Below are 27770 nucleotides of genomic sequence, written 5' to 3'. Positions count from 1 at the left end.
AGCTCTCCTGGATGCACTTTAAGAATTCTGCACCCTCTAAGCCTTTCACACTCTGACTATCCCAATTAATATTGGGGAAGTTGAAATCCCCCACTATTATTACCCTATTATTTTCGCACTTCTCTGAGATTTGCCTACATATCTGTTCCTCTATCTCCCCCTGACTGTTTGGGGGCCTATAGTACACTCCCAGCAAAGGCACTAATCACTGGCGCTAACAACCGAATTTCTCCCCCCAGATGTCTAAAAATATTAAAAAGACAAATCTAAAGGCACTGTATCAGAATACACAAAGCATTCATAATAAGGTAGACGAATTAACAGCACAAATAGATGTAAATGGATACAATATAATTGCAATTATGGAGACATGGCTGCAGGGTGACCAAAGCTGGGAGCTGAATATCCAAGGATATTCGATATTTAGGAAGGACAGGCAAAAAGGAAAAGGAGATGGGGTGGCATTGTTAGTAAAAAATGAAATCAGAGCAACAGTGAGAAAGGATATTGACTCAGAAAATCAAGATGTAGAATCAGTCTGGGTGGAGCTAAGAAGCACCAAGGGGCAGAAAACATTGGTGGGAGTTGTCTATAGGCCTCCAAACAGTAGTGGTAGTGGTAATGTAGGGGACTGCATCAAACAGGATATTAGAGATGCATGTAACAAGGGTACTATAGTAATCATGGGAGACATTAATCTACATATAGACTGGCCAAACCAAATTAGCAATAATGCTGTGGAGGATGAATTCCTGGAATGTGTACGAGATGTTTTTTTAGACCAGTACATTGAGGAGCCAACTAGGGAACAGGCTATCCTAGATTGGGTATTGTGCAATGAGAAGAGGTTAATTAATAATCTTGTTGTGCGGGGTCCTTTAGGGAAGAGTGACCATAATATGATAGAATTCTTCATTAAGATGGAAAGTGAAGAAGTCCAATCCGAAACTAGGGTCCTAAATCTAAACAAAGGAAATTACGATGGTATGAGGAGTGAGTTGGCTATGACAGATTGGGAAGCTTCATTAAAAGGCATGATGGTGGATATGCAATGGCTAACATTTAAGGAACGAATGTATGAATTGCATTTATATATTCCATTCTGGCACAAAAACAAAAAAGGAAAAGTGGCCCAACTATGGCTGACAAAAGAAATTAAGGTTAGTATTAGATCCAAAGAGGAGTGATATAAAGTTGCCAGGAAAAGTAGCAAGCCTGAGGATTGGGAGCAATTTAGAGTTCAGCAAAAAAGGACCAAGAGATTGATTAAGAAGGGGAAAAATAGAATATGAGAGTAAACTTGCAAGGAACATAAATGTGGACTGTAAAAGCTTCTACAAGTATGTAAAAAGAAAGAGATTAGTGAAGACAAATGTAGGTCCCTTACAGTCAGAAACAGGAGAATTTATAATGGGGAACAAGGAAATGGCGAGCAATTAAACAAATACTTTGGTTCTGTCTTCACGGAAGAGGACACAAATAACTTCCCAGAAATGCGAGGGAATCAAGGGTCTAGTGAGAAGGAGGAATTAAAGGAAATTAGTATTAGTAAAAAAATAGTGCTGGAGTAATTAATGGGACTGAAAGCTGATAAATCCCCAGGGCCTGGTAATCCGCATCCCAGAGTACTAAAAGAGGTAGCCATGGAAATAGTGGATGCATTGCTTGTCATCTTCCAACATTCTATAGATTATGGAACAGTTCTGGCAGATTGGAGGGTGGCAAATGTAACTCCACTATTTAAAAAAGGAGGGAGAGAGAAAACCGGGAACTACAGACCGGTTAGCCTTACATCAGTAATAGGGAAATGCTAGAGTCTATTATAAAGGATGTGATAACAGGACACTTAGAAAATATCAACAGGATTAGACAAAGTCAACGTGGATTTATGAAAGGGAAATCGTGTTTGACAAACCTGATGGAGTTTTTTGAGGATGTAACTGGTAGAATAGATAAGGGAGAACCAGTGGATGTGGTGTATTTGGATTTTCAGAAGGCCTTTAATAAAGTCCCACATAAGAGGTTAGTGTGCAAAATTAAAGCACATGGGATTGGAGGTAATATACTGGCATGGATTGAAAATTGGTTAACAGACAAGAAACAGAGAGTAGGAATAAATGGGTCTTTTTTGGGGTGGCAGGCAATGACTAGTGGGGTACCGCAGGGATCAGTGCTTGGGCGCCAGCTATTCACAATATATATCAATGATTTGGATGAGGGAACCAAATGTAATATTTCCAAGTCTGCTGACGACACAAAACTAGGTGGGATTGTGAGTTATGAGGAGGATGCAAAGAGGCTTCAAGACAATTTAGACAAGTTGAGTGAGTGGGTAAATACATGGCAGATGCAATATAATGTGGATAAATGTGAAGTTATCCACTTCGGTAGGAAAAACAGAAAGGTAGAGTATTATTTAAATGGTGATAGATTGGGAAATGCTGATGTACAAAGGGACCTGGGTGTCCTTGTACATCAGTCACTGAAAGCAAACATGCAGGTGCAGCAAGTAGTTAGGAAGGCAAATGGTATGTTGGCCTTCATTGCAAGAGGATTTGAGTATAGGAGCAAGGATGTCTTACTACAGTTGTACAGGGCCTTGGTGAGACCACACCTGGAGTACTGCGTGCGATTTTGGTCTCCTTACCGAAGAAAGGATATACTTGCCATAAAAGGGAGTGCAGAAAAGGTTCACCAGACTGATTCCTGGGATGGCAGGACTGTCGTATGAGGAGAGATTGGGTCGACTAGGCCTGTATTCACTAGAGTTTAGAAGAATGCGAGGGGGTCTCATTGAAACATATAAAATTCTGACAGGGCTAGACAGACTAGATGCTTGGAGGATGTTTCCCCTGGCTGGGGGGTCTAGAACGAGGAGTCACAATCTCAGGATACGGGGTAGGACATTTAGGGTTGAGATGAGGAGAAATTTATTCACTCAGAGGGTGGTGAAGCTGTGGCATTCTCTACCACAGAAGGCTGTGGAGGCCAAGTCACTGAATATATTTAAGAAGGAGATAGATAGATTTCTAGACACGAAAGGCATCAAGGGTTATGGGGAGAGAGCGGGAATATGATATTGAGATAGAGGATCAGCCATGATCATATTGAATGGCGGAGCAGGCTTGAAGGGCCAAATGGCCTACTCCTGCTCCTATTTTTCTATGTTTCCATTGCTGCCCGGGAGTCTAGGGATGGCATCAACATGGCCAGATTTACTTCACTTGACACTGTACACCCTGGCTGCCACATGATGCACCAGGTTGGCACCACCCCACACCAACACCATAAAGCATCCCTACAATGCCCAAGTCATTCCTTTCACACTCATCACCAGTACGGGGGGTACCGTTATGTCTCACCATTCACTGCAACTCACTAAGCCACTTCCAAAGGTGCACACAAATCTGTCCAAGAACACAAATTGTTGAAAATAAAGGTTTCAATGTTTGACACCGCATTAACAGAACCTTTACATGAACATTGCATAAAACACCCAAGTGCCTATCCTTGTGTGTTGTTAGCTGTTATGATTGCACTAGGATGAGGGTGAGTGTGAGGGGTGGCTAGTGAGATGGGGATGTGATAATGTAGATGGAGAGGGATGGATGGAGGTGCAAGCTAAGTTGGTGTGAGTAAGGATGTGCAGGAGTAGGGTAGGGAAGGCAGAGTGATGGGGATGTGATGAGAAGCACAGCAGGATGAGGTTGAGTGTGGCTTTGTACTAACGTTTCGTGATCTACTGAGATCATTGAAACGTTTGCGGCACTGCACCCAGGTTCTCCTGACCACGTCCCTACTTGTGCCCTCCTCTGCAATGTGCAACCAGGCTGTGTTGATCTCCTAGGGAGGTCTCTTCCGCCTATGGGAAGGGAAGAGGACCTCCCTGCGTGACTCCTTCCATAAGCATATGGAGGAATTCATGGGAGCGCCTGGGTGAGGAAAATAGATATTTAGTATTACACTGAATTTTTTGTTTGCAATTTTTAATTTTCAATATTAGCAGTCTGGGTCCTACTAGATTCCCAGACTGAATGTTCCTAGGTCTTAGGTTTGTGACCTGGGATTCTCTGCCTGCCACAGTTAGAATAGTTTTTGTTAGTTCTCCAATCAAAAGTTTAAATACTGGTCAACATATCACAGAATCACAGAAACCCCACAGTGCAGATAGAGGCCATTTCGGCCCATCGAGCCTGCACCGACACATATCCCACCCGATCCCCGTAACCCCTACACCAACACATATCCCACCCTATCCCCGTAACCCCACGTATTTAATCCCCCTAACACTAAGGGTCAATTTATCATAGCTAATCAACCTAACCTGCACATCTTTGGAGAAATATATATGGCCAGACCTCACTGAAATGCTGTAAGCAGTTCACCAACAGTTGTAAAGACTGCTGATTTAAGGTCAATATCTCAGTACCAATTTTTTTATCTATGTCAGGCTGCAATATAGCTTTTATTGCAGCTTTACATGTAACCCAGAGAAGTTTACACATAATTACTGCTTCTTAAATAGATAAGGAATGTCTTTTTCATCCATCAATTCATACAGGTGCAAAAACAAACATATTTTTGAATAACCTTGTGTATGACTGTAAATAGCTCACCTTGTCTTTTCTGTTTGAATTTATTTATTATTTAATTCTGTCAAGCAATTCACATTTTTTCATGGGACTTCCATTAGTCGTTATTTCTCTTTGTTTGGAAACAACATAAAAATAGCAACTATGCTTATTTTACATGCTTGTATACCCACTTTCTGCTTCATTTAATAAGCAATTATCGACACAAGCTCAATGTTTTGTTACAATTTTTCTTACTATTCATTCGATTTGATGTATGGAACAATTAATGTTGATTAACGCTAATGCCACTGCTTTATACTTACACAGCAGAATACCTTCGCTGCCATGTTTTCGTCAAACTGGCCAAGAATAATTCGGACATCATTATCCTGCAGTGAAAGAAAGTATAATTATTTAGAAAGGAAAGTGGATATAAAATATAGTGTGTTTGGTTAGAGAGACTATATGAGAACAATGTGAATACAATAGGCCATAGAACCAATAAAAATACACAGTTTGATATAACTGGCACTCTTTCAGGTTTTTGAATTAATTTGTTTAGGATATTTTCACATCTTGGAACTGGTGGTATATTTACCAATAGACCCTATTAATAGCAAACTAACAGAATGAGTTGTTACATACATATTCAAATGCATGTCAATCAAATGTGTTCAGCTTACAAATATAACAACAACAACAACTTGTATTTGCATAGCGCCTTTAATGTAGTAAAACGTGCCAAGGCGCTTCACGGGAGTATTTTAAGACAAAAATTTGACACCGAATCACATAAGAAATTACGTCAGATGACCAAAAGCTTGGTCAAAGAGGTAGGGGAGCATCTTAAAGGAGGAAAGAGTGGTAGAGAGGTGGAGAGGTTTAGGGAGGGAGTTCCAGAGTTTAAGGCCTAGGCAACTGAAGTTCTAATAGCAAATTAAAGAAAAAAGATGGCGAGACAGAGGGCTACGATCACAGTTGTTATTTGTGACTTTGGCCAGTGTGGTCTTTGTGCTGTGGGCATGTTGGAATGCAGATTTGAGGGACTTGAATAAGTAGTGATGAGAAAAATGGTAGCATTCATGCAAAGCCACGACAAGTTCCAGGACATTGGAAAGAATGGGAAGTCTTGAGAGGGGGCAATAGTTGTAGAGAATGAAGAGCTTAAGAGTGTGTCTATTGAGCAAGGGTTAACAGTGGTCTGGAAGGAGATAGGGTCTGTGTCAGAGGAGAGAGGCAGGTTGGCCACATTGGCAAGCTTGAAGGGCTAATACTATGAAGTTAGGTGATTAGGAACAGCGACAGGAGGGAATCGAGGGAACAGGTGGTAGGCTTCATAGACAAGATACGCCCACTGAAGGTAGAGAGGAAGATGAGGGAGAAACTGCAGAGAATGGGATGGGTGAGAGAGAGAGAGCTGTGAGTTGAAGGGCAGGGAAGACAGCAGCAGCAGCTATGGAGATGGCCACAAGTTTGGACACAAAAAAAGTTCACAAGTTGCTTACTTTTATGGTGTGACTAGCCAATGCATAGGTTGATCAATCAAAAAGTCCCTATATAAAAAAATTATTTGGATAGACAGGGGAGATGGGGAAATACAGAAAAGTTAAAGAGGGAGTTCACTTGTTCTTGCGATGTGTGTGACACTGGCTAGGTTACATTTATTGCTCATGTTTAGTTGTTTTAAGAAAGTGGTGGTGGGCCTTCATCATCATAATGGTTCTTTTTTACAACTGAGTCAACCACCCAATGTGTAGGTCAGACTGGCTGGGAGTAGCAGATTCCCTTCCCCAAAGGACAGCAGTGAACCAGTTGTGTTTTTACAAGATACCTGGTAGCTTTTGTGGTAATTTTTTCTGCTGTCAGTCCAAACATGATCAGATTTATAGAATGCAATTTCACAACTTACCTTGGTGGGACTTGAACTCCCAAACTCTGAGCTGCTCGTTCAGTGCCATACCCACTACATTACATTGCCCATCAGGAAGGATACAGAATTTCAGTGTAATAAGCAGAGGCATTTAGACACCGGGGCGCAGTGTAGCATCCTTCCTGCCTCAGCACTCGATATTCAGTCTGGGAGGCACGGCCTCTCCCTCGAGGCAGCTAATGGCGGGGCCATTCGTACCTTTGGCAAACGGCGGGTCCAGGTGTGCTTCGGCGGGCAATGGTTTCAGTGGGAATTCATCACAGCCAAGGTTTCGCAAGCCATCCTCGGCGCGGATTTCTTATGCGCCAACAGCCTCTTGGTGGATGTAAGAAATCGTCGATTGGTTAACGCGGCCACCTTCCATTCCATCCCTTGCTTCCACAGTTCCGCAACGTCGCACACTGTCTCCTGCGCGTTGCCCTCGCCGGACGAGTTCACCCGCCTATTAGGTGAATTCCTGGAGCTGACCAAGCCCACTTTCTCCTCCTCGGCCACTAAGCATGGTGTCGAACACCACATTACTGCGACTGGCTCTCCAGTTTACGCACGAGCTCGGCGCCTGGAACCCGGCAAGCTCGCGGTTGCGAAGGCAGAGTTTGCCACGATGGAACGGCTAGGGATTATTCGACGGTCGAATAGTCCCTGGTCCTCGCCTCTCCACATCGTCCCGAAGCCTGGCGGCGGATGGCGGCCATGCGTGGACTACCAACGCCTTAATGACGCCACTACTCCCGATCGGTACCCGATCCTGCATATTCAGGATTTCTCCGCCCATTTGGCGGGAAACTCAATCTTCTCCAAGGTCGACCTCGTCCGTGGCTACCACCAAGTTTCCGTACACCCGCCGGACGTCCAGAAAACTGCAGTCATCACTCCCTTTGGACTGTTCGAGTTTCTACGGATGCCATTTGGGCTCAAGAACACTGCCCAGGCTTTTCAGCAACTAATGGACTCGGTCCTGTGGGATCTTAAGTTTTTATTTGTCTACCTCGATGACACCCTGATAGCCAGCTCTACCAAAGAGGAACACGTCTCCCATCTACGCACCCTCTTTCGGTGCCTCAGCCAACATGGCCTCATAATCAACCCGGCCAAGTGTCAGTTTGGCCTACAGCAGATTGACTTCTTGGGCCACCGCATTACTTCGGAGGGCACAGTTCCGCTGCAATCAAAGGTCGAAGCAATTACGGCATTCCCAAGGCCGCAGTCCACCAAGGCTCTTCAAGAATTCCTGGGCATGGTGAATTTCTACTACCGCTTTGTACCGAAGGCAGCACAACTCATGCAGTCCCTCAAAGGCAAGGCTGGAAAGGATACAATAGCCTGGACAGTCGAAATGGACAACGCTTTCGACAACACAAAAACCGCTCTAGCCAATGCAACTATGTTGGCGCACCCTCTGCCAGGTGCCACCATCGCCCTTACCACCGACGCTTCCGACTATGCCATAGGTGCCGTACAGGAACAGTGGGTCAATGGGACGTGGCAACCACTGGCGTTTTTCAGCCGCCAACTTCGGCGCAATGAACGCAAATACAGCACTTTCGACCGGGAGTTGCTGGTGCTGTTCCTGGCTATCCGCCATTTCCGTTTTTTGTTAGAAGGACGTCCCTTCACTGCGTTTGTAGATCACAAACCACTGACCTTCGCCATGGCCAAGACTGCCGAACCGTGGTCGGCTCAACAGCAGCGACAGCTAACTTTCATTTCAGAATTCACAACAGACATCCAACACGTAGCTGGCAAGGGCAACTTGGTAGCTGATTGCCTTTCTCACGTGACCATACGGGCGGTCCAGCTGAGCATCGATTATGCCCTCAAGGCCACCGATCAGGCATCCGACCCTGAAACACAGGCGTATCGCACCAACATCTCTAGCCTCCAACCGGCCAATGTGCAATTCCACGCAGCAGGCACCTCGTTACTCTGCGATGTCTCCATGGGAGATCCCCGCCCGATCGTTCCAGTTGCCTGGCACCGCAAAGTTTTTGACGCCATACATGGGCTTTCCCATCCTGGCGTGAAGGCATCTCAAAAATTAATGTCGGCTAAGTTAGTCTGGAGAGGAATGCGTAAGGATATCCACGACTGGGCTAACACCTGCGTCATCTGTCAAAAGTCTAAAGTGCAACGTCACATCAAGGCCCCATTGGCCACGTTCGCAGTACCAGAACGTCGATTCGACCATGTCAACGTGGACCTCGTCGGGCTGCTTCCACCGTCACAGGGGTTCACACACATCCTCACCATGGTCGATCGTACTACTAGATAGCCAGAGGCAGTTCCTTTGGCATCTACTACGTCCGCTGATGTCGCCTAGCATTCCTCTCCTCGTGGGTCACACGTTTCGGCGTTCCGGCGGACATCTCTTTAGACCGCGGTCCACAGTTCTCTTCCGAGCTCTGGAACGCTGTGGCCCAGGGTCTCGGCACCAAGCTTCACTGCACCACGGCCTATCACCCGCAGGCAAACGGGTTTGTGTGAACGTTTCCACAGATCGTTAAAGGCATCGCTGAGGGCCAGCCTCCAAGGCGCCAGATGGGTGGATAAGCTTCCGTGGGTCATGTTGGGTCGCACGGCACCCAAAGAGGACCTGCAATCGTCCGCCGCGGAGCTCGTGTACGGCCAGCCACTCCGCGTACCGGGAGATTTCCTGCCGCTTCCAACTGAGCTGTGGTCCGCAGCCGACCAACTCAGCAACCACCGGGAAACAGCCAAGGCTTTTGCGCCTATCCCAACTTCGCATCACGGCCTTCCATCTTCACACGTACCAGCGGAGCTAAAGAATGCTGAATTTGTATTCATTCATCATGATGCCCATAGGGATCCGCTCAAGGCCCCTTACACAGGCCCTTTCCGCGTACTGGAGACAGGCGACAAGAGTTTCTCCGTAGACATCGGTGGTAAACCCAACCACATATCCATTGACCGTCTCAAACCGGCACACCTGGACATCGACCGGCCAGTAGAGACCGCACAGCCACCACAACGTGGTCGACCTCCTGCTGCATCCACGCCAGGCCCACGGCTTCCATCCGCCAGCCTGCCAGCTGTTCAACAACGTCCACTCCAAGAATACAGGAGTCGCTGTGACAGGCTTGTCAGACCTCCTAGTCGATTGACTTTTACTGTTAAAGACAATTCTGGGGGGGTGCATGTGGCAGAGCCACCAGGGGACTCTGATCTAATGTACATAATTATCTTCAACAAATTATTAGCTACAGAATGAATCTGTATCTTTGTTCATATTATTGCATGTACATAGCGCGGTCCCTTTAAGAATGAGACCAAACGCGATGACGTCATCACGTTGATCATGTGATCCTCCAGCAGCGGGAAAATGTGATGACGTCATGACGTTAGGCTGGGGAGCCGCCCTAGCCAGTCCTCGTGGAGCCAGCTAAGAGTACAGACCTGTAATTTAGTTCTCCTGTATTTTCGCATTAAACTCTGTTGAATAGTATTAAACATCGATTGTTTGATAGACTGACTCGACCTCAGTCCTTTAGTTAGGAATCTAGCCATTCCGACAATGGCACTGATTGGAAGCTTGCCTTTGGGAGGCACAGGCTAGCCCCCTGATGCAGGATTTAAAAGCCTGTGGCAGCTTATTCGGCCAGGCATCTAGCCTAATGACGGTTTCTTACCAAAAATATCTCTGAGACCTATGGAATGGCAGAAAGCCCTCATGTTCACCAATGTAGCTGGCAAAGTGCCACTGAAGGAGGTCAGGCAGAGGAAGGAGGCCCGTTTGGAATCGATCAAAGAGAGCTGCTCATGGGCAGTACAAGGAGGTAGTCAGGGCAGTGAATGCCAACCCCAACACCACACACAGGGCCACCGAGTGCCAGAAAAAAGTTTTATGATCTTATGAGATCAGGTGATATAAAAGGTGCCAGCCACACCTTCAGAATGCACTGTACCAATCACGTCTGACACTTAGAATGACATCCCTCACACTGTGTTCAAGTCTACAAACTGCTTACCATCAATGCCCATGTAGAGGTACAGGTCAGCTATGATCTAATTCAATGCCAGAACAGACTAAATCAATGCCACCAGCCTTCACCTGGGAGTGTTGCTTCACTTATGGCCTATTACATTCGACTCACTTAAAGCCAAACAAATTCCAGTGTTAGGCTGCCCCTGCAGAAGCACAAGTGGTACAGTCGGCAGCAGGAGCCTCTCAGGAATCCTAATGGAACACAGCAGCTGGCCGACTCATGCACTTCTATGTCTGATTCGGGAAGGAGGGACATTACATTGCACAGCATTACAGTAATCAAACTGATAAAGAATTAAAGCATTTAATAGCATGCCCGCTGAGCTCTCCAAAAACAAAGTAAGTTACAGCAGTGTACCTTATTAAAAGAATGGAAAAAGATGCCAGGCATGCAATAGATAGCCAGCAATATCACAACGGGATTGTTTTTGTCACCTAGTTTAATCAACAGAAAATCTTTCTTTCCCATTTTACAGTTCTGAAAAAACATTTTCAAGTGTATATAGCCAGAGGGTCACACATCACACTTACCAAGATGCACATGAAACACATAATTGAAACTAATGTTGGCAAATATGTGCAGCTACAAATACATACGTTATAAGTGAGAATAAAATCTTAACGTGAAGCTATTTTTATGTTTGAAAGAAAGAGATTCTACAATAAGATGTTTTAAAAATTCTTAAACGAACTCTGCCTCTTCCAGCATTTGGCTACCGAAAGTGTTTAAAGTGAAGGAGTATTGCTTCTCAAACAGTGATGGCCCTAACGTAGAAAAGAGCAACATTCACTACAAAGAAATTAGATGAAAACTGCCATTGTTTCTGTAGAGACATTAATGAGAATTTCAGCTCCTTTTCTTTTATTCATTCCTGGGATGTGGGCGTCGCTGGCAAGGCCAGCATTTATTGCCCATCCCTAATTGCCCTTGAGAAGGTGATGGTGCGCCGCCTTCTTGAAAAGCTGCAGTTTGTGTGGTGAAGGTACTCCCACAGTGCTGTTAGGGAGGGAGTTCCAGAATTATGACCCAGCGCCGATGAAGGAACGGTGATATATTTCCAAGTCATGATGGTGTGTGACTTGGAGGGAAATTTGGAGGTGGTGGTGTTCCCATGCGCCTGCTGCCCTTGTCCTGCTAGGTGGAAGAGGTCGCGGGTTTGGGAGGTGCTGTCGAAGAAGCCTTGGCAAGTTGCTGCAGTGCATCTTGTAGATGGTACACACTGCAGCCATGGTGCGGTGGTGGTGGAGGGAGTGAATGTTTAAGGTGATGGATGGGGTGCCAATCAAGTGGGCTGCTTTGTCCTGGATGGTGTCGAGCTTCTTGAATGTTGTTGGAGCTGTACTCATCCAGGCAAGTGGAGAGTATTCCATCACATTCCTCACTTGTGCCTTGTAGATGGTGGAAAGGCTTTGGGGAGTCAGGAGGTGAGTCACTCACCGCAGAATACCCAGCCTCTGACCTGCTCTTGTAGTCACAGGGTGAGAAATTGAAGCCCTTACCGCCACCTGGTAGCACCAGCGATGCGTTAAAAAAATGGCGGCCGCCGCTCTTGCGCCAGCTGGAGGCCGTCCTGGCGGCGACCACCATATTGGTTGCTCATTTTGCCCTGAAAAAAAAATGACAGCGTGGTGATGTCAGTTGGTGAGCAACTTCGAACCTAGTGCTCAAGTCAGACCACCACCAGTGGTCTGAGGTCATGAAGCTTCTTTGAGCACTGGTGCCAAGTGGTGGGGGTGACACTGCTGGCAGTGATGGCCTTGGTAATGTACTCCCACATTGTTCTTTCTGGAGGGCCTCCTGGGCCCAGTGAGTAGAGGACCAGTCTTGCAGTGTTAACCCCCTGCACAAAGCTGGAGTGCTGTGTGCAAGACCCTAGGTGCCCCTTCTCTGGCGTGCTGAGCCATTTGTGCTAGTGCTGAGGCAGTTTTCCCATTTGTTGCGTTTAGGAAGGTAATTCCTAAGTGCTGAATTATTGACATTTGAAATTTCTTTCAAATATTGATTATTTTTTTAAAAGACAGAAAATGCTGAAAAATGTATTGAATTAGTGCATTTTATTTTATCTTGTTTCAATGTGCATGGCCCCTTTAAATTTCAGAGCTCCTCACTGCCCACAGTGCATTGCGAGCTTCACAGCCTCACACACAGATGCTCGGGGAAGCAGCAACGCCGCAACAGGATGACAAATTGGTCCTGGATCCCTCGTGCAACATCATCAGGACAGTGTTGCATCTAAGGTTAACGCTGTGCCACCTACCTCCATGCCCCCCACATCAATTTACCTCGTTTAGTGCGGCGGCCATTTTGGGCAGCCGTTAACGGCAGTTGGCGAGGATATTGACTGCTTTCCAGGCGAGAATGAAGTTTCCCCCCCACAGTATCTATGTGGCTGGTCCAGTTAAGCTTCTGGTCAATGGTGACCTTCAGGATGTTGATGGTAGGGGAACTTGGCGATCGTACTCCCATTGAATGTCAAGTGCAGCTGGCTAGACCAGTGTAGATACGCACACCTCGGTGGGTCCTGTGCAAGGACCTGGTGTCTCACACATCACAAGTGAGAAAGAGCAGATGGTGTTGGCAGGGACAGTAGTGGAGACTCCTCGCCAGAGGGCGCAGGACGCTCCAAGCTCTGCTGAGCTGCATGCAGCTGCTGAATCTCAGGGGCCATCGAGAAAGCGGGTGATCCTGGAGGAGCAGCAACAATTGCATGAGGCTCTGGCAGCTTTTGCAGTCGCGATGAGTGTGACAGTAGAGAATGGAGGAGCCCATCTCCAACATGAGCACCACCATCTCGCAGGCGATGGTGACAACGTCCTGTTCCATGGAAAGGATGGCCACCTGCATGGAGCAGCTAATGCGCCAGTCACACGAGATCATGCTTGCTGTGAACAGCAGATGGCAGACACTAATTGACTTCCTCTCGAGGAGGGATACTAACATAATCTTGGGCCTTCATCGCTGCACTGATGTGCAGCAAGGTGCTCTCCAGCTCCTTGCTAGCAGGCAAATGCAGGTGGCCCATGAGAGGGATGATGGTGAGAGGGGGCATGGAAGTGGGGGATCTTCTCAAAGCGCTCCCACTTCTCCCTCATTGCCTCCTCCTCAGTCAGAGCCCCACATCCTGCCTCAGATCCCGATGGCCGAGTCTGCCCCTGCACAGCTGCAGGAGGAGCAGTCTTTGGCAGGGCACTCACAGACTCCAAAACCCAGAGGATATCCGCCAAAAGTGTCAGTGTAGTCGCAGCAGGGAAGTGAGCAGCCTGCCTCTACCTCTGCTGAAGCCACAGGGGTTGCACCTCGTAGAAGCACACGGAAAAGGAAAAAAACACAATCCTACATGCACAAGGGTGTATAAAAAATGTTATTGTTACGGTTCAGTTATATTTATGACGCACGTAAATTTATTTCTTTGCACAACTTTCCCATCTTGTCCATTTTTGCCTACAACCTGGGAAGTGGCTTTGTCACTTGGAATGAATGGTGAGACATTACTTAACCTCGAGCAATGGGGGTTTGGGTGTGAAGAATGGCTTGGTCTTTGTAGGACTGCTTTGTGGTATTGTTGGGGCAGGGGGAGGGGGGTATGGAGGTGGAAGTTAGTCCAGCAACTGGGAGCCATATGGGTGCATTGCGGCAAGTTAAGTAAATCTGTCCATTATGAGGCCATCCTGGGCCTCTCATGCAGTAATGCGCTGCTGGTGCCATCTCCACATCAGGTTTATCCTCCTCGTCTTCCACCTGTTCCTCCTCCTCTGTAGAGGCTGTGCACTCTGTGCCTTACTCCTCATGCAGCTCCAATCCTCACTGCTGCACTATGTTGTGCAGCGCGCAGGATACGACGATGATTCTGGTGACCCTGGCTGGTGCATACTGAAGGACTCCTCCAGATCTGTCGAGACATCGGAAGCGCACCTTCATCATGCCGATTGCTTGCTGTATGACACATCTGGTGGACATGTGGCTCTCATTATAACGCTACAACTATACAGGGTATTGGTGAGACCACACCTTGAGTACTGCATACAGTTTTGGTCTCCTTATTTAAGGAAGGATATATTTGCATTGGAGGCAGTTCAGAGACAATCCACTAGGTTAATTCCAGAGATGAGGGGGTTGACTTATGAGGAAAGATTGAGCAGGCTGGGCCTATACTCATTGGAATTTAGAAGAATGAGAGGTGATCTTATTGAAACATATAAGATGCTGAGGGGCCTCAACAAGGTAGATGCAGAGAGGATGTTTCCCCTCGAGGGGAAATCTAGAACTCGGGGGCACAGTTTTAGAATAAAGGGTCGCCCTTTTAGAACTGAGATGAGGAGGAATTTCTTCTTTCAGAGGGTTGTAAATCTGTGGAATTCTCTGCCCCAGAGAGCTGTGGAGGCTGGGTCATTAAATACATTTAAGGTGGAGATAGACAGATTTTTGCAAGATAAGGGAGTGAAGGGTTATGGGGAGCAGGCGGGGAAGTGGCTTTGAGCCCAAGATCAGCCATGATCTTATTGAATGGCAGAGCAGGCTCGAGAGGCCAAGTGGCCTATTCCTGCTCCTATTTCTTATGTTCTTATGCTCCTTGGCCTCATTACTTGGCCTCCTCAAGGGTGTCATCGGCCACATCTTCAGTGGATAGCCCATGTCTCCAAGCAGCCAGCCAGTAAGTCTGTTTGGAGGTGTGAAGAGTTGAGGGAGGGTGGACTGGCGCAGCATGGAAGAGTCATGACAGCTCCCTGGGAATCTGGCACACACATGCATGATGATCTTTTTATGGTTGCAGACGAGCTGCACATTGAGGGAGTGGAAGCCCTTATGGTTCACACATACTCCTGGGTGATGTGGGGGTGCCTTGATGGCCACATGTGTACAGTCAATGACGCCCTGCACCTGTGGGAAACCAGCCAGAGCTGAAAAGCCGAGTGCCTGCTCAGTAACACTAACTTCATCAGTGGCAAAGTTTACATAAGTGGCTGACTTGTGAAACATGGCATCGGTCACCTGGGTGATGCATTTGCGGGCATCTGACTGCGAGATCCTGTAAATGTCTGCTGCAGATCGCTGGAAGGAGCCTGAGGCGAAGAAGTTGAGGGCAGTGGTGACTTTGACAGCCATTGGTAAGGCATGTCCACCAGCTCCTCTGGGCAGCAGGTCCTGTTTCAGCAAGCTACAAATGTCTGCGATGACCCGGCGCGATAGCCTGAGCCTCCTGAAACACTGCTGCTCAGTCATGCCCAGGACGCTCATCCGCTGCCTGTATACCCTGTGTTGGGGTATCACCTCTGGCGCGGTGCTGACCCCCTCTCTCCTGTGGAGCATCAGGTGGTTGAGGAGAAGGCTGCTGTTGTGGTTGCTGCTGCTGTTGGTGAGGCTGGTGTTGGGGCTCATCTTTGTCCAATTCTGAGGTCCAAGGTGAGACAGCATAAGCGGCACCCATGCTGGTCTAATAGATGGCAGGTAAAGTGGAGGTCAGAGGCACAATCCCTCAATGTTCTGATAGTGAGTAGCAATGTGGTGAGAGTGGCTTCCGAGGTTTCAGAAATGACCTGCAAACTCCTGACCGCTTAATCTTTGCACAAAATGGAGTCAGCAAGAACCTTTCCATTTGGCAAAGAAGCAGGTGTAAGTTGTGAGTATGTATGTGGTTTTTTCAGCTGTCACTTAATGCCCTCGCACAATGGCCACTGAGTTTCCGCCTCCCCTTCACAGGCGAGGTTCCCGAGATGTGTGAATCCCGTGCGCAACAAGTTAAAGCCAAAACCTGATGATAAAAAGCATGTTAAGGTTCTCTCAACAAGCATTTAAGTACTTCAATGAGGTCACCTGCCTCTGCCTAGTTAGTCCGTGGCACGGTGGGAAACGCGCCCGAGTTAAATGCGGAAGTCGGTGGGATGACGGCAGGTTCCCAATGTGCTGGCAATTTCAGCAATTTTTACTGCTGACCCGCCCCCAAACCCGCACGCTCGACACTGGGAAAATTCTGGCCATTGTGTTTTCTGTCCTTGGAGCAGGCAGAAGAACATTGTAGGTAGAATACATACGGGGTGAAATTCAACATCAGCATTGAAGTCCATGGAAAGGAAAATCGGCGATGTGTCTCAGTGACCAGAACCGGACACAGTACTCCAGCTCTGACCAGCGCACTCTACGGCCGCGATTTTATTTCAGGAGGCGGCTTGGAGTTGGGTTGCATGGTGGGTGGGGATCGGACACGCTGCCGGCTGGATCCGCTCCGGTTTTGACATTTTTATTCAATTGCCTTGTTATTTTCATTGGGGCGCGCTGGCCAGTCCAATGCCTGGGATCGGGACTGTTAGCTGCCTCTGATGATGTCATTATTGCAGATGCTTTTAATGGTCCCATGCAGCCTCTGCCTTTCAGTTGTTGATTCTGCTGGTTTGTGCATGTGTGAGAGCAAGAAAGAATGCTTCCACAGGCATGGCAGCTCCATGCTTCAATGAGGAGTCCCTCCAAGCTCTTGCTGAGGCAGTAAGAGGGCACAGGGAGATTCTCTTCCCTCCGGATGGCCGGAGGAAGCCTCCTCAGCAAACCAAGGCAGCCTGGCTGCGCATTGCTGAGGAGGTGAGCCCACGCACATGGATCCAGTGCAGGAAAGACTTTAATGATCTTCTGCGATCATCAAAAGTGAGTATCACATCACACTTACCTTCAATCTGCTTCCCTTCTCTTCTTATCATCAGCACTCTGCGTTGTAAGCCTGCTCCTCCACATCCCACCTTACCCTTACTTCCCTTGTACCCTTACCTATCCATCTCACTCTCTGTAATGAATCACTTCACCATCATGCCTATGCACCCCTCACACTTGCTCTCACTGTTATGCATTGACAACAACTAACAACGCACAGGGAGGTAGCTTCCTCTTGGCACCTCACTCCATATTGATCTCCCTCTAAGCTTCTATGTTAGGGATTCTTCATACTCACCCCATCACTGTGGTTGAAACTCCGCTTGTGTCCCTCCTTGCAGGAAAAGATAGCTCACAATAAGAGGGAGAGAGCACAGACAAGAGGAGGCACACCAACCCTTGCATTGTTGAGAAGTGCTGAGGAGGCAGCGCGCAAAATCTTCAGAGGTGGCGAGGATGTGGAAGTGGGCGATGGAGAGACGGGAGCACTAAATGAAGCTGGTGACAGAATAGAGTTTCATCCCTCTCATTTACATTTAATGATTGACTGCAATGTCATATGATATTCATAGAGATTCCCTTTGTATCATCTGCACAAAAGGATGGGGTCGATTTTCCCGAAGCTGTCGGGAAGAAGGCGGGACTTCCCCTTTTGGGTTTTTGACCCGCCTACTTCGACGTCCGGCCAATCCGCGCGATTTTCCCTTGATTGACCTTGTTGAGCCCACCCAGTGGGCTCAGCAGGCCAATTAAGGGCCACCCGGCAACAGGTGACGTCACAGACTGCAATTTCATCTGTCAAGAGTTTTTGACAGATGAAATATCAGTGTTTCACAGCTGTTTGAAGCTGTCAAACACTGACAGTCTTACTTCTACCATGAATCATTCTGCACAGACTCAGTTAGAACTCTTACCGGCACTCAAAGCTGCAGGCTGTCACTTTTGACAGATTGCAGCCATTCAGCTTTAAGTTCCGGGTGAGTGATGGGCACCCGACGGCTACAGGAAGAAAGGCTGTGAAGGTAAGTACAGGTAAGTAAAAGTTCTTTACACACTTTAGACACACCAAACACACTTACCTTTACACTCATGCATCCATCACTCACCTGAGCACCGACATCACGACCCCTCCAACTCCTTCAACCCGACGTCCTGCCTGCTCTAACCTGCCGTGGTTTGGAGCCGTCGGGAAACCCACACGAAACCCCTCAAAATAGGGATTAGGCTAAAAACTGCCTGTTAACTACCTGTTAACAGGCAGTTAATTGGCACTAATCCCTTCCCGCCTGGTTTCGGCGGGTCCCAGTGCGGGGTGGTACCCGCCGCCCCTGAAACTTATGTGGGGCGGGGTTTTGGGCGGGATGGTGTTGGGGCCCCCAAATTTGGGATTCCCCCCCCCGCCACATGCCTGAAACCCCGCCTGACGGCTCCACGAAAATCTAGCCCGATGTGTCTGCTACATCAAAATCAGATGTCTAGCTCATGCCTTACTCTCCCACAGGACCATTGAGCGCCCCCCTCCTCACTGTCCAGGAGGAACAGCCAGACGACTCCTCAGAGGAACCTGCAGCCTCTGAGGGAGCAGTGTCACCAGGGCTCAGCGCACCCAGCACCAGTGCAGCAACGCACACCTCAGCGGGGCCTTCGCGACATAGTGTAGTGTCACCTGCTGTATTACAGCTCACAAGTGAGCATCAGCAGGTGGTGCAGACAGTGACAGCAGTGGAGAGTCCTTGTCAGAGGTCGCAGGACTCTCTTAGCTCTGCTCAGCTGCATGTAGACACTGTGCCTCTGGGGCCATCCAGAAAGAGATCAGTTCGGGAACTCCAGGAACAAGTGCAGGAGCATCTCTGGAAGGGTTTGCCTCCAGGGTAAGTGCGAGTGTGCAGAGAATGGAGGAGTCTATCTCTAACATCAGCACTGCCGTTGTGGAGGCAATGGCACATGAATGTACCTCCATGGATAGGATGGCAACGTCCATGGAGGGCATGTCGCCCGAGTAACGAAAACATGGTGACTGTTCAAAATAGACTGTCATCTCTGGAGGAGAGATGGGCAGCTATTGAGCACAGACACCAGAGCTTCATGGATATCCTTGTGATGAGGACTGCCAGTAGAGAGACGGGACCTCAGGGCCCCCCTGATGTGCAGCAAGGTGCTCTCCAGCCACGTGCTAGCACTGAAGTGCAGCTGACCCATGAGAGGGATGTTAGTGGCAGCCAACAAGGAAGTGTGGGCTCCTCTCCAAGCGCTCACATGACCATGCCACTGCAGAGCTCTCATTCAGAGACCCACTTTGCACAGCCAACTGAGATGGCCATTTCAGCCCCTGCACAGCCGTAGGAAGAGCAGATTGTTGCAGAGCCCTCCCACGCTCCCAAACCCAGAGGACGCCTGCCAAAGGTGTCTAAGCAGGCACAGCATCCAAGTGAACAAGGTGCCTCTACATCTGCTCAAGCCACAGGGGAACCACCACGTAGAAGCACGCGTAAGAGGAAGATAAAGCACTATTAGTCACAAGGGGACTCGCTTTGGTGTAATGTAATTATTTTTCTGCTTCTACTTAAGAGTTTGCATTGTGATCCTTTTGTCAATGTAGTAAACAATAGTGATGCCGAACAGTTGAATGTGTGGCCTATGTGTTCTGGGAAATGGCAAATGCACATTGAGGGCTCAGGGTGACTCGCATTTGTAATGATGATGGTGAAAGCGATAGGAAAGAACCGGTTATAGCAGAGGTGATGTATGACGTTGGAGGAAGGTTGCCTACAATTAGAGAGCCATATGGTAGCCACCTATGTTTGAAGAGTAAGCCTATGCGAATGTGGCGTGGCAGAGTGCATCCCCTGCTTGACGGGCAGCAGTGAACTGGAGGGATGCTGCATTGGTCACAACAAGGCCCGCAAGGAGCACCTCCTCCTCTTCTTCCTCGTCCTCCTCCTCTTCTTCAGAGGAAGACCTGCGCTGAGCCACACGGCTGCTGCTCCTCCGATTATGATGACCAGGATGAGAGGAAATATAAATGGAGCCCATACCGCTGGTAGATATCTCAGTCAAGGAATGGAGGTTGTGAGCGCTCAGACAAAGGAGCTGACACAGCAGATGGATGTCAGACTCTAACCTCACAAGGTTAGTTGAGCAACAAAATGTCTCCCAACCCTCAAGCCACTAAGTTGTGGCATGTGAAAGAATGAGACATTGCAGGACCGCTGTAAAGCTGCTTGAGCAGCTGTCCACTATTGAGGTCCTCCATTCACCAGGCGTGTTTTGATGAAAGCGGGCTGCATCCTGAAAAAGCATGAAAATATGATCTGCCCTTTAAAATAAGGTTAAGCAAGCAGTTAACGACATGTTAATTGCCTTAACAACCTGTTCCACCGGTTCCTGTTGGGTCAGTTTGGGAGCGACTGACCCGCCACTCACGAAAATCGGGTGGGGGAGGGATGGAGGCGGGTTGGCAGTCTGAAGCCATTTTTTCCAATTTCCAAACCCGCCTCCTCATTGCTATTAAAATCGAGCCCTACTGTTTGACATCTATTGTGCATTTGTAGCAAATGAAAGACATTGGTTGAATGCTTTTCATAAAATAAAGGTTAAAAATAAATAGAATTTACAAAAGTATTGTACTCATTATTTATTTATTTGCTTCTGCTTCATTTTATAATAGATTTTCTGATATTACTTCGGTCCTTTTTCTCTCTGACGCAACACAATATTCCCCAATGAGAGATTGGGCCAGGCATACGTATAAGAAAGTACACAATATGAGCACAGGGAGGTATACACGATATTCCCAAGCATGGATGTCAGAAGTTGTATGGGATGTCCCCAGACATGAGTGTGAGGAAGGTGTGTGAGATGTATGTAAATGTGTACAAATTTATTTCAATATCTCAGTGACTGTGATTAGTGATTCAGGAAACTGCTCATTGCTATTTTGTTTATGCTGATCCAGAGGACAGAAGGGGTAGGTACAATGATATCTGGAAGGCTGGTGTTTATTTTTGAGTCCCAGGGATATAAGCCAATAAGAATGGGCAACAAATCAGCTGATGTGTGTATATTTTTCAAATTGCCAGCTATACGCCTGCTCTCAGGTCGCTGTTAACCCCACTTCATGGCCAGCTTCAAGGAAGCATGTGGAAGCAATGTGGAATGATTGGCTTGCCCAGGTTGTCTGGCTGTGAACACACCATATAGAAAATCACTGGTGAGAACCGATGCTCTACAATTGTCTTACAGTGTGCATCAGTATATCAATGCTCTTAGCCCACAGCCTCTTTAACTTATTCAAGGACTAAATATAAATAATAATGTTGTGGAAGTTGACATCTGTCCAACCATACGGTATATTTCAGTTTCTATTCAGCCAAGTAAACTGTTTTCAGTTTATCGGTGGATGGGGGATTGGATTTACATTCTTTACAAAGGTATTTCAATGTCATTGCACCTTGCACACAGATAAATCTTTCCTAGGTTTTTTAAACAGTTTCCCTAAAACTTGTGTCCTACATTGCAATTAGCTACAAAATCTCAGTGACTGGAAAGATATCTAAGGCAACCTTTCCAAGCTAAAGATCCAGAAAAAGAATCAGATCTGACAAGGAACCATTATCATTGGTTCTATAGAGGTCAATTCAATTAGGCTCAGAAGTGTCATCCTTGATGGAAAGAGAACTGTGTATCTACAGTTGATGTCATTCCATTAAGGTAAAAGCAGGCTACATTTCTCAGCCCCGAGCATAGGTACCCAGGTTGGATGGCGCTATTGCAGACCCCAGGCTAGCTTGAAATTGCTACCTCATGATGTATACAATGCAGCTATTTGGAACACTCCTCATATTTCATTACACCGCAATGCCTTGTTAAAATGGAGGCGCCACTCCATTTTTTATGTTGTAAAAAAAATATTTTTTGCACTTTTGTGGCAGAGTCTCAGTCTGGGCCTTACATGCACCCTGTACAAAAATTCTATTTTTATTTTCAATCTTCCCATTCACCCTAAGTTGAATTCTTCAATTTAATTCAAATTATTGTCAATAACAAATCTCTACAATATTGGCCATGGAATTATTTATTCTCTGCTGGAGCATGCACCCCACTCAATACTTTCTACCAGATACTATTTCTTGCATCCGGTCACTCCTCAATGCTATTTATTCCCATTCATCTACACTTTGGTTTCATTGGTTGTGATCTTCCAAAATTCCCTAGATTCTAGAATGGTCCCAGCGGATTGGAACGCAGAAAATGTAACCCCACTATTCAAGAAAGGAGGGAGAGAGAAAACAAGGAATGACAGGCCAGTTAGCCTGACATCAGTTGTCGGGAAAATGCTGGAATCCATTATTAAGGAAGTGGTAACAGTGCTAATGATAATATGATTAGGCAGAGTCAACATGGTTTTATGAAAGGGAAATCGTGTTTAGCAAATTTATTAGAGATTTTTGAGGATGTAACTAGCAGGGTAGATAAAGGGGAACCAGTGAATGTAGTATATTTGGATTTCTAAAAGGCATTTGATAAGGTGCCACATAAAAGGTTGCTATGCGAGATAAGGGCTCATGGGGTTGGGGGTAATATATTAGCATGGATAGAGGATTGGTTAATGGACAGAAAACAGAGAGTAGGGATAAATGAGTCATTTACCTGGTTGGCAGGCTGTAACCAGTGGGGCCTCAGCTATTTACAATCTATATTAATAACTTAGATGAAGGGACCGAGTGCAATATATCCAAGTTTGCTGACAATACAAAGCTAGGTGGGAAAATAAGCTGTGAAGAGGACACAAAGAGCCTGCTAAGGGATATAGACAGGTTAAGTGAGTGGGCAATAAGTAGCAGATGGAGTATAATGTGGGGAAATGTGAGGTTATTCACTTTGGTAGGAAGAATAGAAAACCAGAATATTTTTTAATTGGTGAGAAACTATTAAATCTTGGTGTGCAGAGAGATTTAGGTGTCCTCGTACAGGAAACACAGAACGTTGGCATGCAGGTACAGCAAGCCATTGGGAAGGCAAATGGCATGTTGGCCTTTATGGCAAGGGGGTTGGAGTACAAGAGTAAGGAAGTCTTGCTACAATTGTACAGGGCCTTGGTGAGACCACACCTGGAGTACTGTGCACAGTTTTGGTCTCATTATCTGAGGAAGGATATACTTGCCTTAGAAGCGGAGCAACAAAGGTTCACTAGCTTGATCCCTGGGATGAGAGGGTTGTCCTATGAGGAGAGATTGAGTAGATTGGGTCTATACCCTCTGGAGTTTAGAAGAATGAGAGATGATCTCATTGAAACATATAAGATACTGAGGGGATTGACAGGTTAGATGCTGAGAGGTTGTTTCCCCTGGCTGGAGAGTCTAGAACTAGGGGGCATAGTCTCAGAATAAGGGGTCAGCCATTTAAGACTGAGATGAGGAGGAATTTCTTCACTCAGAGGGTTGTGAATCTTTGGAATTCTCTACCCCAGAGGGCTGTGGATGCTGAGTCTTTGAGTATATTCAAGGCTGAGATAGATTGATTTTTGAACTCTTGGGGAATCAAGGGATACGGGGACTAGGCGGGAAAGTAGAGTTGAGGTCGAAGATCACCCATGATCTTATTGAATGGCGGAGCAGGTTCGAGGGGCCATATGGCCTACTCCTGCTCTTAATTCTTATGTTCCACTACTCTGTGTTGCTCCTGACACAACTGATATAACTGCCCAAACAGCAACAGCCAGGGGTGGCTAATGACACACTTATGCTGGTGCTGGTTGGATTGATCAGAAAGGGAGAGCCACACTACCAGCAATTTGAATACGGGGGAAAGAGCCACGTGAAGGTCCACATGTGCCTCATGAGGTATGGGTCGGTTACCCTGATCTAGGGGTGTTAGTTGACTCAGTGCTTAAAATGTCAAATCAGTGCAGCACAGCAATCAAGAAAGCAAATAAAATGCTGATTGTGTAGCCAAAAGAGAAGTGGCTGGAAGTAAGTCATAAGCAGCATCGTGCTCTGTTGAGTTCAATTGTTCCAGTTCTATACTCTGAAACACAAGGAAGGCATGCAAACCCTGAATGTGCTGCGGAGAGAAGCCATGAGATTGATAAGACCGAGATACGATGAATGACGGGAGAAGTGTTTAGATTTTCAGCCTTGAAAGAAGGCAAGTGAGAACTTTATATGGCAAAACAAGCTAGTAATAAGTGGTATAAAGAAAATAAATCCAGAACACCACATCAAATTAAACCATGCCAGCAAAACAAGGGACACAGGTTCAAATTTCAGGCTAATGTCAGAAAGTTCTTCATACAGGTTGATCAACATGTGGGGTAGTGAAGGCAAAGATCTTGGAATCATTTAAGAAATGGTTGAAGACTGGAGAAGAGAGGGACTGTAAGTTTTTCTGGATGGATGGCTAACAGATCAAATGGTGTTCCTCTTGTGTATCTTGTTAAGTCTGTGAATTATTTAGTTAATTAAGACACAGGCTAATGAGTAACAATAAAAACAGGTCTTTACTGGTTGGAGGTAGGGACTATACTGAATACAAGATTACTGCACAGTGCTTATATACCGGTGTGTTCACCCCCGGTATTACGTCTACAGCAGCCTGAGAAAGTAGTACATCTCTTAAGGTGGAACAGGCTTAAGCTCTCTTAAGGTGGAACAGGTTACATACACAACACTCCTCCCTTCTTAGCTTTATAGTCATCCCCCCCATTTAACATAACGTAATAACATATATACATATATAACTTCATGTTTAACGTAACATATCACAGATTCAGTCTCTGCGGAAAACAGTTCACAGATTCAGTCTCTGTGGTGTAGTCGGTTCACGTTACTCATTCAATAGTCCTTTCATGGATTTAACAGCTTGAACTTCCGAACTGATTTGGCTCCGTTCGGAGGGACCACATGTGTGATCTGGTAGAGGTGATAATGGTTCAGATGGGTCATCTTCTGTTTTTACTTTTCCTTTTCTGCTTCTTGGAGACTCTCTGGGCTCCATTGTCAGCTGCCACAGCTGCCAGCTGCATGCGCAGTTCCTCCTTCTCTTCCTCCTGTTTCCGTCGTAGAGCCAGCTTCTCCCGATGTTCCGTAGACTTTTGGTGCTCCTCCATGATTTCTGCACTTTGGGAGTCGAAGTTACAAGCTGGGCAGGACAGGACATCGTAATATTCGGTGTCGTCCACCAGGTCATGGTAATATTCGGTGTCGTCCTGAGCTAGACCAGTGAGAGGGTCGTCTATTTCCTCCATACCCAGCTGGACGTTAGCCAGCTCTTGTTCCAAATCCAGACATCTTTCCTGAAGAGACTTCTTCATGTGTACCTCTGCATCCAGCTTTTTCTGGGCTTTCAGCAAGTCGTTTACTAGTGACCTCATTTGTGATTTTAATACTTCAACTTCCTTTGGAGATTGATTGATCGGACTATGCAATCCCTCTACCGGAGCAGCTGTTTCAGCGGTCTGTTGTTCTACATTGACGTGAGTCAGCGTACTTTTGGCATCCAATGGCTGCTCTGTTGCAGTCGTTTCAGTCTGTGTCGTCACATCAGCCATCTCAATGACTTTTGAGAGCTCCGAACCCTTTTCCTTTGAAGATCGCAGCTTGTGTTCAAGTTTTTCCCATTTCAGAGTCTTGTCCCTCAGCATATGAAGGAGTTGGCTGACCGTTAACTCTTCTGACACCAGATTATGGGACGCACCTTCAGAACCTGAATCAGCTTTGATTCGTTCGGCCTCCTCGCGCAGATGGTTGGTGTGCTCCTGCTCCATTTTCTCCATCAGTTGCTTCTGTTGACTTTCCAGATTCTCCCACTCTGTAACAAAGAACTTTTTTATTTCATTCATCTCTTGCTCAAAACGGCGAATCATTTGTTCTAATTGCTGTTGTAGTTTGAAATGGAGTCGAGTTCGAGCCCAGTGACCCTCAAAAATGTGCATCTCAGTAGACTTGACAGACTCAGAATTCTCTGTTAAACTATGTTGTTGTTGCTCAGTGGAATTCTGTGCTGAAACTTTGTCTTTTGCACATGGGTTGGTCTTACCATCATCAGTTCTAGAGTCTGGGCTGATTATCTGCACCGAGTTCTCACTCTTTATGGCTTTTAGCGAATGCCAGTCCATATTTATGTTTCTAAACCACTCCCGGCCTAATAGTGGTGGACCTCCCTCCGGTAGCACATGTAAGTCCATTATTTGACTTCCTTCGCCCTTGTTGGCCACTGCAACCTTTATTGTCCCGATGGGGTACACTCTCTGCCCCGTGTAGGTTGTCAATATAATCTCCGTATCCCGTAGGGGAATATGTTGGAATAACCTTCTGTAATCTTTCTTATTCATGACCGACAATGCCGATCCAGTGTCCAATTCCATTTTTACTTGGACTCCTTCTATCTGAAGAGTAACCCAAATTGTCTGGAGGTCTGCACCCTTACCAACGTTGAGTACCCTTAAGCTAGCCAGTTCAATACTGCTTGCGTCTGAATCGGACTCCTGTTCGGCCACCTTGTGTACCTTTGCGTATTTCCCTTGCGGTGACTTCTTGTTGCTGGTCTTCTTCGCTGACCTGCATACTCTAGCTATATGTCCAAGCCTACCACAAGTTCTACATTCTTGGTTTTTAAACCAACACTGGTTCTGATCATGCGTTGTCTTTCCACAACGATAACATTTAACAGAACTCACACCCAATTTGTGTGCACTGAGCTCCGGTGACCGTAGCTGCATTACTGCCGTGCCTCTCGCTGCGGCTTCGTGTGCTGCTGCCATAGTGACCGCCTTCTCAAGCGTCAGCTCATTCTCCTCGAGCAGTCGCTTTTGTGTATCTTGTTTAAATAAACCACACACAAATTTGTCTCATAGTGCATCTGTCAGTCCCGTTCCAAACTGACAATATTTCGCTAATTTACGCAATTCCAGCAAATATTCAGCATTGCTTTCATGCTGTAGCTGCCTTCTGTCGTAAAATTTAAATCGTTCCGCTAGCATCAGCGGCGTGGGGTTTAGATGATCTTTCAGGACAGTAACAATCTCATCGAACGTCTTATCCGCCGGTTCATCTGGTGATAACAGGTGTTTCAATTGCCCGTATGTCTTCGCACCCATTAAATTTAATAATGTTAGAGCTTTATCTTGGTCACGAATTTTATTGGCCTTACAATAATTTTTTACTCTTTCAACATATATGGCCCAATCTTCGAGGTCACTATCAAAGGTGCTAATATTCCCGTGTTTAGGCATTGTAGATTTGCAATTTCTCAGATTTTCTTTTCTTTACTTGTTATCAAAGATGGCGGCTTCCCGCTCTTGCCGTCGTCCTCCGCCCACAAAATGGCGGTTTTCCCATGCTTGGTGGTCTTCACCCGTCCCCCGACGCCGTCTCCCTTCAGCCCCCGAGTGCAGCCCTTATCTTCGCCGCGATCACCCGAGTGCGGCCCTTATCAGCGGATGCGATCGATGGCCCGGCTGCGCCTCGCACTTGAAAGCGGCCCGGCCCTTATCAGTGCTTGCGATCGATGGCCCGGCTGCGCCTCGCACTCCAAAGCCCTTATCTCCCGATCGCGATCGATGGCCCGCGCTGTGCACCGTGGCTCTCGCGCCTTCAATTTCTGCAGCCGCTGCCCTTTCAGCCCGAG

The 27770-nt window shown here is 46.8% G+C and overlaps 1 protein-coding gene across 2 annotated transcripts in view; it reads right to left on the bottom strand.

Annotated features, from left to right (window-relative positions):
- Positions 1-27770, bottom strand: part of gabbr2 (gamma-aminobutyric acid (GABA) B receptor, 2) — a 1824974-nt gene that overhangs the window by 626705 nt on the left and 1170499 nt on the right. For both annotated transcript variants that reach the window (XM_085988269.1, XM_085988271.1), the window contains exon 5: positions 4898-4963. In XM_085988269.1, coding sequence (XP_085844395.1) covers positions 4898-4963 — 66 coding nt within the window. The remainder of the gene's footprint in view (positions 1-4897; positions 4964-27770) is intronic.

This window comes from Somniosus microcephalus, chromosome 5 (assembly GCF_052327205.1).
Source record: "Somniosus microcephalus isolate GS21.2 chromosome 5, FLI_Smic_1.0, whole genome shotgun sequence".
NCBI classification, from domain to species: domain Eukaryota; kingdom Metazoa; phylum Chordata; class Chondrichthyes; order Squaliformes; family Somniosidae; genus Somniosus; species Somniosus microcephalus.
The sequence above is the reverse complement of the archived record's forward strand: the minus strand, read 5'-3'. Positions and strand labels throughout refer to the sequence as shown.